The 14,886-nt window shown below is 33.8% G+C and overlaps 1 protein-coding gene and 1 long non-coding RNA gene across 3 annotated transcripts in view; one reads left to right on the top strand and one right to left on the bottom strand.

Annotated features, from left to right (window-relative positions):
- Positions 1-14,886, top strand: part of LOC139815476 (nicotinic acetylcholine receptor alpha7 subunit) — a 212,115-nt gene that overhangs the window by 148,540 nt on the left and 48,689 nt on the right. For both annotated transcript variants that reach the window (XM_071782412.1, XM_071782411.1), the window contains one exon: positions 13,491-13,600. In XM_071782412.1, coding sequence (XP_071638513.1) covers positions 13,509-13,600 — 92 coding nt within the window. In that variant the 5' untranslated portion in view covers positions 13,491-13,508. The remainder of the gene's footprint in view (positions 1-13,490; positions 13,601-14,886) is intronic.
- Positions 1-14,886, bottom strand: part of LOC139815479 (uncharacterized) — a 181,172-nt gene that overhangs the window by 145,640 nt on the left and 20,646 nt on the right. The window lies entirely within an intron of this gene.

Below are 14,886 nucleotides of genomic sequence, written 5' to 3'. Positions count from 1 at the left end.
AAGAAGAATCCTCTCTCTCCTCCTCTCTCTCTCTCTCTCTCTCTCTCTCTCTGACTGATATTTTATATCTCTTTAATAGAAATTTAAACCTAGCGCACATATATATAATCCTTTTGATACAGAACGTTTCGCATTGTGAAAATTTTAGAACTATATCTATATTATACAACAATGTAAAAATTGTAAAAAAAAAATGCAATAAATTTGTTTGTAAGCTCCTAATATAATTTTTTGAGAATATCCTCTTAATCTTATATTCTCCTGTGCAATCGAGGGCAAATTAGCCAATTTTTCAAGAGTTGGTTGCTTCTTCGAAGGGTTTTCGTTAAAAGCTCGCAATGCAACGGCATATTTTATGCGAGATATGAATTATTTAGATTCCACGTAGTCGTGGCTGAATAAATTAGGTCCATAACGATGTCGTTCGTAAATATTTTCTTAGTGCATTTAAGAGTGACTTACTTACGCAAAATTTGTTCATTATGTATCTTCTAAATCAAACATCTTTTTACCAACTTTGCAGAATACAATAAAAGATGTCAATTTTATAAAATATTGATATTTTTATAGATACAAATGAAAAAAATTGATATTTTTAGAATTAGATTCTTGTTCAAGCGCATTATCTCTTAATAAAACTAATATTCTAAAGAATCTGCAGTTATATAGTACCTAATTTTGTTCAACCGGATAATTAAAAATTACGATAGATTATGTTTCTGTCAATTATTTACTCTTCATTGTTTAATTTCTTTATTTCGTTATAAGATGAATTTCTGAGTAAAATAAAAAACGTTCTATTCTACATAAATATCTAAAATGGTTAATTAAAAGATGCCGAAATAAATGAAGTTTATTCTCGTTTCTGAAAGCTTTTTCTTACGCTACGTAACGAACTGAGGATTAAAGAAAAAGATATCAAACAAAATACGAGTTAAGGAAGGTAATTAATCCTGAAAGCACGTTACTGCAAAAGCTAAGATCAGAATGCGAGCCTCGCAATGAAAAGTCGTGTTTTTAGCCAAGTCGCTGAATTCTCCTCAATAAAGTTACAAACAGCTTTATCATTTGCTGAGTTCGTTCATTATTTCTTATAAAATTAACAAATTACAATAAAATTTCAAATAACTTGTTTATACGGCTTCGAAAAAATTCGCGATTCGAGTTTGTAAAATCAATATGTATAATTGCATTGAAACTGTTAAAGAATAATATCTTCTATGCAAAGAGAAAATAATAGAATTAATAATAGTCCTATAATAGTAGTCCTAAGTCCTAAACATACGCATATATCAGTCCCTTTATACATAAAGCCTATCCAAGATATTCTGTTAAAATAGACGTTTAAATATATACTAGCAATCAAAATAATCACTTTAATGTTAATGCGAACACGAATCTAAAGTTTACACACGTCAGAACACACGTATCTAAAATTTACACGTGCATCAGGCGGATCCTGGGACAGAAACGTTGATTACAGTGTTATCGCCGTGGTTACAGTTACATGTGGTCCGGGGTTACTATCACGGATCCACCTCGCGTGTCCGCTGGAGCAAGAAGGGGCTCCTTACACCAGGGTGCCGTTTTCCGATAAATTCAGGTCGCTTGAGTAATCGAGGGTGCATTAACTGGTTCTCGTCGAAAATTGAGTTACACCGCTAGCTGCTGGTTACCTCTCCTGATCAAAGGGCACGTATATATTATAAATTGTGGGTGTAAAATCTCGCTGGCTTTAATGTAAACTCGCATTTTCACGCTGTACAACGAACACACCCGTGGTTCGTCGGAGATCTACGATTATCCTCGCACAAAACCGGCGAAATCGTATACGTATCTGTTTCAAAGAGTGACGGGGTAAATAAGAAACGGGCTTTTTCACGGCACGAACAGAGGAAAGGACGAGGAAGCTGGCATTTAACTTCCGTCGAAGAATTATAAGGATGAAGAATTCAGGTGGTTCTCTCTCTCGGACTGTCTGATTCCCAAGGCCGCGGGCCAAATAGAACAGGAGCCATTCGATTCGAGCAAATTCCGCAGCCATTCGTCAAGGTCTAGCACTGACGGGCTGTAAACCCGGGGCGCGAAGCGCTCGATCTTCACGTGCCAAGCTCGATTTCACTTTGGCGTGCTTTATATTGGTCCCGAGTTACTCAGCACTTTTATGAGTCTCCATTTACTTCTTTCTCGTTTGCATCTTTCGCGCTCGTCCGCGCTTGTATCTGTCAGACTCTGTGTGTGTGTACGTTCGTGTGCGTACAGGGTATAACCTTCTCTCTTTCTCTCTCTTTTCATTTACAAAGTGAATTTTTCATCTTGATTGCTTTGAATAACCGCTTCGTTGTTTGCGCGCGATCGAAGGTTTTTTGCAAGCGCGTACGCGATGCGGGCGGCGATGTAAAAAGAATCTAATAAAGTTTCTTCTTTGCTCGTGCTCTGACGGCATGAGTTGCGCGGGACACGTAGATACTTTGACGGCGGGGGTTTTGCAGTATTAGCTATGCGGGATTGATGAATGATGTAACTTTGATTCAAGATTAATTTAAAATTGTTAGAGTTAAATTTACATAATGTAATTGCGTGAGTCACTTCAATTTCTCATAAATAAACGACATTATAATTTATGTTAATAAATAAAGAATTGTGCGTCAAACAATCACGTACAAAAATTTAACAATTCATTAGCAAATAATAAAAATAATCTTGTAAATCAATCGCTTTTCTTTAAGTCTCTTTCTGAGAATTCATAAATAAATACGTCTATTTCATTCAATAGATATAAAACAACAGATCTCTGCGAAAATATCTATAGCTTAATCATTTATATATAATCATTTATATACGTATGTAAAAAGACACAATAAATGGCTTATGATGATAAATAATATGTCTCAAGAAAGTATTCTCACAGCAAAGTTCTTCAGCAACCATCACCTGTTACTACACGGATCAAGTTATTAAGCCGGTTTTTATACGAATGAATCGTGCCTTTACATTCGGAAGTATGAAAAGATCGAATGAGACGGATATCGTGGGGTGCCATTGTAAGACGGACCTTGGACGAAAATCTTGGGGATAATGTGAAACTTTGGCCGACCCAATTCCATTCGTGCTGATCGCGATTAATGGGCACGCCCTGTACGCCCCGTGCATCTGTACACGTTATGCGCTAAGGCGAATGGCGTATTTACCATTGGGGTAAATATACGATACGTGCTCCGCGAACGTGATTAAGGCAGTACCATGGTAGCGCAGCCTTCTCGAGTCCTGCACGTTACGTTCGTAAATATATACTTTTCTGTTTATCGGTCTAATTGAACCGCAGAGAATGGGAACGAGCGTGAAAGGGGGTAGGAAAAGAGAAAGGAAGAAAGTTGCGAGCGCACATGATTCTCAATAGCAAATACGATAAGTTCGCTAACGTTGCGAATCTCGAGGGTGAAACAATGACGAAAAGGATTAACTTTAAAAAAGGGATCAGTCCGCACACAGGAGGGAAGAAACACGCATGCGTAAGGGTTAATCTTCGCGATACGACAATCGCAGAATCGTAATTTACATTATTGTCCTTTCCTCTTTTCTGTTTTTAGTTTTTGCATTGCCTTTGTCTCGCCATTTTGTCTCTTCATCACGCAGTTTTGTTCCCCGTTTTTTATTCCGCGTTCTTCATGCTTTTAATCACAATGAAGTGACTTTCTCACACTGTACGGGAGTTTAATTAGTAACAATGAAAGGTAGACGCGGCGTTTCGTGTATTAAAATTAAAATAGAGCCTCGATGCCTCTTAATTATCTGTGACTCTTTAACCCGCCCAAATTACAAGAATGGCCGACGCTACAATAACGACGCCAACAATTAAAATGACCAAGTCTCAAAAAGAAATAAACCGTTGTGATTGGACCGTTTTTAAATGTAAATAATGGTTAGCTAACAATTTCTTCGCATAATTAATTAGCGACGTTTAATGAAACTTCGTGGCGCTTGTAGCGCTTTATTAATGCTGTTAAAATACTAACGTAATTATACATTATTTATTGCAACCTTGATGATCGCGTGATAAACGAGTGGCATTAACGTCAGTATGTTATAATGCCATTGAAAAATGTCTGTACATACACTACAAGTTGGGATAATAAAAATGCTTCATGTAATGCTTTTTGTTTTATAATATTATGTTATTTACTTATCCCTGTGTATATAATTTCAAATATAATTTTTATCGGTTGCTCACTTTACCATTCTATTTACATCTCATTGCATACCTTTTAGAATATACATTTTCTGCTTTTATTATCTTATATATAATATATTATTTTTCACCTTAATATCCTGTATTACTCTCTTGCTTTTATTAGAAAATTAATTTTATTTATGTATATTATAGTTATCAATTTTTCAGATAGAGCCGTGTATATTTTTCTTCTGTAATAAAAATAATAATTGTAGCGATCGTAGCGCAGATGTGCGCTGCTCTAATGAGCCATAAATCCCAACCGAATAAAATCCAACTAAAAATCGTTGGTTTTTAATTGTTTGCCACTTCTCGAAACGTAATGACAACCTACCAAGAGTATCTTGTCTAGGGAAATCATGATAATGGCTAATGGTAGCCAACATGATCATTTACGATCGTTAAATGGTCATGGTACTAGAAGAAAAATATAAGCAAAACATAAGTATAATTACCTTTCACATAGGTATCTGTTTTTCTCTTTTTCGTTAGATGCATCTAAACGGAAAACAGAAGAAATAGGCACTTGTGAAAAGTAATTATACTTATACTTGTTCTCTTTTTCCCTTTTCTTTCTTCTTTTTTTAAATAAAAGGTAACATACATCACATAATATATTATATAATATTTTAGAGGTATTTAAGTGCTATTTACTGCTATAAGAAAACAATAGCGAGATAATAATAGAGCCATACTGTACATTAAAAATTATTAATTAAATTAATAATAAAATTAAATAATTTAATTAATAATTTTAAGAATTAATTTTTATCCATGTAATATTTCATATAATTCTTTTTATTTTTTACCGCTTGAAATACATATGTTTATAATTTTAACATTTTATTTAACGTTTATTTATTGCGACATTCTGAGAATATATATTTCAATTCATTATTCGATTTTTGGACGTAACATATTACTAGTAAAGTTCCTTCGAAATATGGAGTATACTTTATTTTCTCTATCTCTCTCTCTCTTTCTTTATATGCACGTTTCTAAAGAGAAAATTAAGGTAATATTAAATATAGACAATGGTGGCCGAACTGTGGTACACTACGAATTTACGTGCTCGAGAGAAGAGCGAGCTTGGCGCTTCGTTTGTCAAGCGTGGCTTGAATTTCAGCGTCTCGTTAAATTAAATCCACGTCCGAGGGGGAATCTCGATGGATAGGCAAGGGCATCGAATAAAAGAGTCTCCGTTTCTCAGGGGATAACTCGCGCCGAAATGGTTGTGCCGTGGTAAATTGTCGTCGGCCACGACAACCGCCCGGTGGCAGAATATAACACAAGGGCGGCCCCTCGTGCTTTTCCTTCTTGTTGTTCCCAGCCCCTTCGCTATATAATAATTACGAGTATCGAGTTATTTATGTAATTGAAGAAGACAAGATTTTTTCATTATTAAGTTGATATATACTAGAAAATTAGGTTACATACATTACATTTGTTATATACATATATTCTATTTTCCATATATATTCAGAATTGTATTAGTAATAGAGCAAAATCAAAGATATGTTCTCTATGTTCTCGATATTCTTGATTTAATGTATGTAAGATGTATAGTTGAGTGCATGTTAGATAAACAAGTTGAGATACAAAGAAAACTGAAATGGAACTTTTGCAAAGGATAAGCCGGCACCACATTTATTCAAAAAGCTTTCTCAAACTATTACTACTACTACTACTAAAGACACACATAAAATATGCAGGAATATTTTCAGTGTACTTTTTATTACCTTTTTCGATCTAGAACGCGGTCTGTTGCAGCGCAAGGAAAACTCATTGCAGTGTCTTTTTGATAAAAATGCTACGAAAAAAAGCCACAAACTCATGTTAGACACGTTGTGGAATTTACGCATCCTGATAATGTTGTTTTGTGACGTAATGCTCTCTTTCATCATCTTTCGCTGTTCACCTTTTGTATGGTTCGAAAGACGCCGTAATTGCGTCCCTCGTAAAGAGAATGAAGACTTACTATTAGTTTCTAAGCCCTCACGATCCGTCTTTCTCTTAAGAACACTACAAAGCGAAATACGTGAACAGGATGCTAGTTACAGTAAACTTGAATTCTACGATCATTTCGACAGCTTAATGAAAATTCCGGCAAATACGCGTATGCACACGTATGTTCCAAAATTCTATACGTATTAGATATATGTATAATATAATATGATAAAGGAGTTTAGATCTCAATTTCGCTAATATATCTTTGCCGAATTTGAAATTAATTATGGAAAATCATATTGAAAATTTTTATCATAAAGCATTAATTCTCTATTTATAATATTAATTTACTCTTAATTTACTCTATATTAATTTACTCTTATTCCTTTACACAATGTTAAATAATAAAACGTAAATTTTAAATTGTAATTTTTAAACAGTATTTATTTTACTTATCCGTATTTATTTTATTTATTCGTAGACTCTATCGTAACTACGTAGGTACAATTTTATATCAGTTTCGTATCCTTTACCGCGAGGCATTATCTTCCCGGATACTCCAATAGCATAAGTACGTGCTGATAGAGCTAAAACAGATCGCCACGATTTGGTTTGCAACGCACGTAGAGCTTAGAGCTTTCCAGTCAGGGACACAACTGCATAGCAATACGGCTATTAATTGTATTAACATCTTGCAAATATAAACTGGAACAATCGCGATCTCAAGCATCACCAACATTGTATTCTCCGAGTAATCTACCCAAGACCTTAATAGCTAGATTAAGCAATGTGCCGAATATTGTTTCCTGTTTTGTATTATGGTCAAACGTATTGTAATAAAACGTATTCAATGTATTACTGCTTTATTTATTAATTTTTTTATAGATATTATTTGATATTTTATGGAATGTCCCTGAATTAGTATAAAGCATACTACTTGCGTTACATACATAAGCATGTATCGCTTTGTAATGTATAATACCTCCAAATTCGAGATACTAATTTCTAAATAGAATTGATATTCGAGTTACGCGTTGGCAGAAGATATTCTTCCCGGTATATTAGCGCGAGGTACAGAATACACGAGGTAGTAATAAATACATATAACAATTAAGTTACCGCCATTACAAACTCACGGTATTTCTTTTTCTTTTTTTTTTAGGACAAGGTTTCCCGTACGTATCTCGTGTCCATTGGTACGAGATATCGGCATTACAGATGTACATACTTCCGACATGGTACGGAAGATGAGCACTTGTTATACATATCTTCATTTGTTGAACCATACTCGTGAACAATAGTATGTAAGGTTATAATCCACGCGGACTGATCCATATACCGTTGTTTTATTCAAGAATATCATGAATAACTGCACAAATACCGAATATATTTATCGTGGTGTGTGCCGGGACTCACAGTGTAAATGCACAGAATACATTCGTAAATTAGATAGCGTTGCTGCTGCTGCAGCAGAATCTTTCGTTTTATGTTTTGTTTTATTTATTTTTGCGGATTGGGAGGAAATAGGGTAATGGCGAAGTGCGATACCGTGGATTTGGTAAATGTTCGTGTATGTTTCGTTATATGCACCTATATGTCACAGTAAAAACGTGAAATCAGTAAATGTTTACACTTACTAGTCAATATATATTTACTAAATTTTATGTTTCAAAATTTATATCTTTTAATAAGCAATATCATTATATATCACTGATATATAGATTGAGTTGGGTTAGATTCCCTTTTTTGGAGGTGGAGGGCGCAGCCCCGCACCCCCCTATCTCACTACACTCATACTTATAGAGCTCTTGTAAGTGTATACATTTACTGAATTTCGCTTTAACATATACATTTACCTTACTTCCAATCATTCAGTACATTTATACCGCGCCACGTATCTTCTCACAATAGAGAAATCCTAACTTCAAGATGCCCTTCTATTTTAAATGATACTTACGTCTTTTATAACTACGTAGAGTTTTTTTCAACGTGTACCTTTAATTTTTGGTGATACTAAGCGTGCTTGTAAAATTTACTGCATGGTAAAAATGACGAAGTGCTAATAATTTTTACGTTTATTCTATATTGATAAAAATATAGAAACGTTTTCACAAACTAATTTCTAAAAATATAAATAAATAATAAGATTTTACTGTTGGAGTTCATTGTTAAAAAATCGTACATTTGAATTTAAGAGGTCATGGAATATAGCAGCTTTATTCGATATTCTTGGTAAGAAGCTAAATATAAGTTTCATAGTTCATGAAATCTGCCATCAGCTTCCTCGTAGAGGAACTTTGTTCGCCAATTCTTAAATCCCATGTATATCCAATGATAAGACGGGAAAGATATTCAACTTCTATTTCTCCCTTCAGTCTCAATCTTGGTTCGTTAGGGTCACGTTTTGTTGCGTGATCTCGTCTTACAAAGAAGTTTGTTACTTTTTGGATCGTTCGTTATCTTTAATTGACAATTTCGTCGAGGGGAAAATGGAAGCGGAAAGAGGGATCGTCGACAACGCGACGCTGTTAGATCGGTCTTTCTAGAGTTCCTTATGACACCGCGTGATGCCTCCTGATTGGTCCGCCATTAATAGAGAAGAAGTTAAGTAGAAGTGAGACAAAGTTATAACATCCAAATGAAAAGTACGAGAATGGGGAGGCTGTCTCTCTCGATCGTTCGCTATAGTTCCCTATTAATAGCGGACGGTGTCGTAACTCTTATTAGAGGAACTCTAGGTCTTTCCATGACAAATACCAGCGTAGCCGTCCTCTACCTACCTCTCGGTCTTATGCGATAAAATGGCGATCGGGATTCCGCGCGAATTCGTGCCGCGACGGTAATCGAAATTACTCGAATTCCCAATTCGTGAGTTTAAAATGTGAACGTGCGATTAAATCTCCGGAGAGACTCCGTCGCGAGAATGTCTCGTCCTTATCGTTTTAATCTTCGTGTCGCTGGGAAACCGTTCGGCTGGGGAAAAAAAGCGCGGATTCCTGGAAGAAAGAATTCGCGATTGGCTGGCTTGGGTTCGATTAAGCTCATTTGTCTCGACCCTCCAGTGAAATGTTGCGCGCGATAATGTGTTTCGTTCTGCGGGTGCCGGCATACATCCTATAGATACTATATAATTGTCATTGCAAGAAAGATTACCGCGTTATTTCATGCTTGATTTTTACAGCGTCGCTCGCCCTGATGGAATGTTCTTTCTGAGTATAACTGTCTCGAGCAATTCTCGACTGGTAATGGATGTAGACTCATAAAAGCATTTTCCTTAAACTCATAAAACGCATTTATGTGTTTGCGTTCTCTCGATAAAGGTAAAGAAAGCCGGCCATTCCGATGCGGTATAATCCGCGGGAAAAAAAATTTATTTTTATATAAAATTTATTATAGAATATATTATAAGCGCCCATGTATCATATCGTGAGTAAAGCATGACATGTATTTTAATGGAAATATTTCTTTATTATTAATAACTAAATTATTTGTTTAAAATGACAAATGGTAGTTAGTAAATGTATTAAGTTGTCACAAAATTTTGACAAATGTGACCTGTATCGTTACAAGTATAATATTTTTTATGAGTATAAGCAAAGATAAAAATAATCAAAAGCTTATTTTAAATCCACAAATATTTGAAACAAGAGATATTTATAATGTGTTCTGTAAAATTTTTCTAATAAAGTTTCGTAGCAAGAAAATAAATAATCGATTCTCGAGTTACGTCATAGGAATGCCAAAGATAGTGTGTGACGGATATATTTCAGGTTTATGAATATCGCAGCAAAAGAAATTATATAGTGTGCACCGGAATATTAGGCTACTTTCTACGAAACTATGCTAACTAAGACTGGATTAGCTATGCAAATCACTGAGTTACACGAGAGTTTCCACTTTTCGCCTATGTCGATGTATAATTATCGCGTAGAGAAATGCATGCTTGCCGAGTATATATTCCCTCTTTTGATTTTGATGAAATATAAATTATATCTCACACATGTACTCTCTCTAAATATTACTTAGTTATTATATGTAAGTATCTGGTAATGTTACATAATTCTTACTTAAGAATAAATCGTCTTTGACGAGATAAATCGAAGACTACGTTTGACGAGCAGCTTAATATAGAAAATATATTTACTTTGTAAGAAAACTTCGAGAAAAAGTTTTTTAATTAAAAAGATTGAAATATTTTTATAAAAGTTACTAAACTAACGATCCACTTTATTGAAATAATCACATTATTTGTGCATAAATTTAATATAAAATATTATAATTATCTCACGGTTTTTTCTTTGTCTCATTTTTATATATTTTATATAATACGATTTTATCTATCCTATATACTTTATATATCTTGTTTTTTCTGTACTCGCAGGCCGTGTAGTACAGCAAAGTCGTAAGATGAAAAAGTCTTCGATGCAACATTGCAACATTGTTAAATCTTCCGACTTTCCGTTTCTTTTCTCTCTCGTTACCTTTATATCAATTTACGTTCGACTTTTATTGGGCTACTTCTGTTTTCAACGTACGGTTTAACTGTTCGGCGGATCAGTCGAAACGACTGCTTATTCTCTTATAAATTAGAATTAAATTAGAAGTAAAGAAATTATAGCGTAGATCTAACTCATTTTATAGAATTATATTGCAATTAAGAAAAGTCGGGATTAAAAAACAATAGTGTATAAGAAATAATAATAACACACAAGAGAACCAGCTATATTTCTATGAGTATACTTTTTTATCCGGACAAAATATATCGAAATTTCTCTTTCTCGTAGAAATACCATCTCAGAAAATAGGTCGTATTTCAAAAGGCGCGAATTGTAAATGACATTCTCGAAAACCGTTTCGCTTGGAATTTGCGTGACTCGCGAAATCATATAGACGCTTCGTAACGGAATTCCGCTCCGTTCCGATCCCATGACTTTTATCCCGTATCCGGTTACTTCTGTATTCGGCTTGTCGACTCTTGCATCTTCAGGTCATATTCTTCAGAGGCAATTCGCCAAGTGCGAAACGAGATTGTCGGTATTTGTTTCGTCTGGTGGAAGATGTCTGTGGAAGCATCATCGCTCGAGCTCACGCTTTTCATAGAACGAGATGATAAGAAGTGATATCGCGTGCCAAAGGTAGAGTAGGATCGTCCGGAAAAACACGAAATAGCTTTGCCCTACGGTCGACAAGATGCTTTCTTAAAAGCAAAGGATTTACTTTCAATGGCTATACTCAATGACTCAATTAGCTTCTTGTGAAAAATAAGAGTACACTGTGTGAGATAAAAGAACTAGGTAATAATAGATAGATTATTTGTTTATATATATATATGTGACTTTTCGCTAGACGAAATTTAAAGTTCTAAATATTTTTCGGCTAAATAAATAATTAAAACGCTAAATAATTTATCTCGTCGAAAAAAGTTCGAAAATGCTTAATAAATATATTTTTTAATTTACTTTAAATATAACATATATTTAAAATCGAGCTTTTATACAAGCTGACAATTTACAAAATATATATGAAAAGATACTGTATTTTTATGTTTTTTTTTTAATTTTCTCATCAATTAGATATATAAAAAGAATTCAAGAAACTTCTTTGCGATAAGAGAATTGAATTAATGCGGCGAAAATTAGCAGCATCAATTTTTTTACACGCGCGCAAACGACTATAATAATGACTTACGTATGGCAAGTCCGCAAACCATCCTGCCGGTCAAACTGCACGCGGCGTTATTAATTATCTCGCGTTGCACTCCATCAGCAGCTAATCAATCGAGGTCAGTGACTAATCGACGCGAGTACGACAGCCGAGGTGACCGAACCGTTCGAGCTTGCTGCATACTAAATTTTGGGGGTGGTATCAAAACGAGAGTTGTTACACTATTGGGGATAACCTTCTGGGAAATCTTGGAAAACCTTATCCTCTACTTTTCTTGATATAGTCGTATTTATTTCTGTTCCATTTTTTATCATAGCTATGTCAACCCATAAGTTTGCTGTTTAGTGCGAATAAATACTTGTTATAAATAATATCCAATATAAATGTAATAAAAAATTAGATATAACAAGACAGTAAATTCTAATTATAATAGAAAAAGCCATATATAAAATTCAAATAATAAAAACAGTTTCCGTCAATATTTAACAAAATTTAAATAAATAAGAGAAAGAAAAACGCGGGTGGAACGTGGTTTGAAAATGACAAGGAGATCAAACTTTATAATAATTAATATTAAAACGTCATTGATGTACATTGCCACGTTCTTCTAATTTTTCGATTTTCGCGCCCGGAATAATTTTCTTGAAAGAATTCGGTCAAAAATAACGCGCAACGACCTGTTACGGCCACGCTGGTCGGATCGATCCTGTCTCTTTCATTTCCGCTCCACCGAAGGAAAGAAGGAAGGAAGGACTACAGATCCAAAGTGAAAGGCACCTCGAACCGCGAATACTTCGAAGCTCCTAAATCGCTTCGGAGAAGTCACGTAAACTCGCAAGGAAAGTTCGAAAAATGTTCTCTTGGAAACTACGGGAAGAGCATTAGCGAGCACCGTCATACCTGGTGTCCGGCTAAATTTCAAACTTGTTCGTGGTAAAAAATTTATTGGAGGCTTTAATGTCTATTTTACAATTTATAGTGCTATCTTATTTTTTTTCTGTACGAAAATTATAAGAATTCTATCGCAACTAATGTCGAATTTGCGAGGAGAATCAAGGAAATTAAATAAATAATAAAAAATATTAAAAGTAATTTATCAAATTTATTTGTATGAACAGCACGCTTGTAATACGGTTTCCCCAAGGTGCACTTTATATTAGGAGTAAAAGAACGGGACTTGTCTCGCGAAATAACACATTCGTGAATTCCCTGGACGAGAATTAAATTGAAATGCTGTAGTATTTACTTGACGTGTACGATGTAGTCTAAAATATTTGCGCGAAGAGCGAAGGTTCACATTTACTGTTCGAAAAATCAATAGTGTCAACATCATTTTAGAGAGAACGCAGTGATTCGAACGTAATTTTCAGATGTGTGTCGACATCTGTCTTCTTTCTTGATTACGTGAAATGTTAAATTTGACTTAAAGATTATTTTTCAAAACTATGGCACAGCTGCAAAAGCTGTTGATCGTACAAATTTGCAATATATTTTATAAATCTGTATTTTTCATTATTTAGGTTGAAATTCTTTAAGTAAAGTGCGATATTCGTTGCTTTAGTTAACATTTTAATAACTGATGACGAGGAATTTTTTGTAATATAACTCTCTTTTATGTAACTTTTGCATAATTATTATTTAATTACAGGAATGGAACGACGTAAACATGAGATGGAACGTCTCGGACTATGGAGGTGTACGAGACCTCAGAATACCGCCACATAGGTTGTGGAAACCCGACGTTCTTATGTATAACAGGTAATGTAAAATTACATTAACATTACATTAAAATTTTCTATGTACATGCTCGCATCTTGTTCATATTCTTTCTCATTACGTAGCAAATGTATCTTTGAAGTAAGGAATAATAATATTCTTAAAATAAAGGTTTTATATATGAATACTCCTCGAATCAATTTTGCGTTTTGAAACTTATACATATACATTATATCAAAATATTACTTTTATATAAAATAATAATTTATGTACTTGTAAAAATCAGAAGTCAGAAATGAATCAGGAACTTATAGACACACTCTATGTTGAAAAAACGGAGTATTTTCTAATAAATTATAATAACTTTGTGATTTTTAGTTGTATTTTATTTTTTGTATCCATGATATCTGACATTTACGCCGTACCAAATATAATATTATGCGAGAGTCACTTTTGCTTTCATTCACTAACACTTTCCGAAGAAATTCGGTGACAAAAGAATTTTATCGGCTAGCAAACGCCGTTTAAACATAAAATAAATTGAAAAACCACCTTAGATCTATGAACTGTCTCCCAGCTACATTATAGTTCCTAAAATAGCGTTTAACCCATAAAAGTACAGGTCGCGAGTTCAATTATCATACATTTAACATCGTAATGTTTCAAAACCAACCCGAAAAAAACGTTCTCTCTGATCGGATGGCAAAGCAATGAAACGTTTCGATAAATTTACGTAACATTTATTATGTATATTGGAATTTACTGAACACAGTTTAAATCGAGGATATTTCATTCAACTCACATACTTTTTTAATTGACGTAGTTCTCGGGAACGTAAACATATAAAATATTCAACGTAATTATCGTTTTTCAGAGTAGACGTACCGAAAAGGAATTTCTTAATGATGCAATTAAAACATTTATTTAAATATATGTCTACCATTATGTGCTGCATAATATTATTATAATACATAATGTAAGCGTAACATGCAATCAATTGGTATAAATAAAATTTGACATAAAAAAAACAGGAGATATTTGAAGAAAAAGATCTATATGTAAACGCGTATAATTGTATTTGTTGTGTAATTATCAGTAATTAAGTGTATGAGATTACATATAAAATAATATAACGATAGATGAGAAAATAAGTAACAAAAAAAAATCTTAAATTAAAATAATCTATTTCGTATTTAAACTTAATTTGGTGATTTATAGATTATACGTAATAAAGATTACTGTAATATACGGTAAAATTTTATCGATGTCATCTGTGAATATTAAAATACCACAAATTCCACAATGACAACCGTAACAACGTGCTTCAT

Source organism: Temnothorax longispinosus, chromosome 6 (assembly GCF_030848805.1).
Source record: "Temnothorax longispinosus isolate EJ_2023e chromosome 6, Tlon_JGU_v1, whole genome shotgun sequence".
In the NCBI taxonomy this organism is placed as follows: Eukaryota; Metazoa; Arthropoda; class Insecta; order Hymenoptera; family Formicidae; genus Temnothorax; species Temnothorax longispinosus.
The sequence above is the reverse complement of the archived record's forward strand: the minus strand, read 5'-3'. Positions and strand labels throughout refer to the sequence as shown.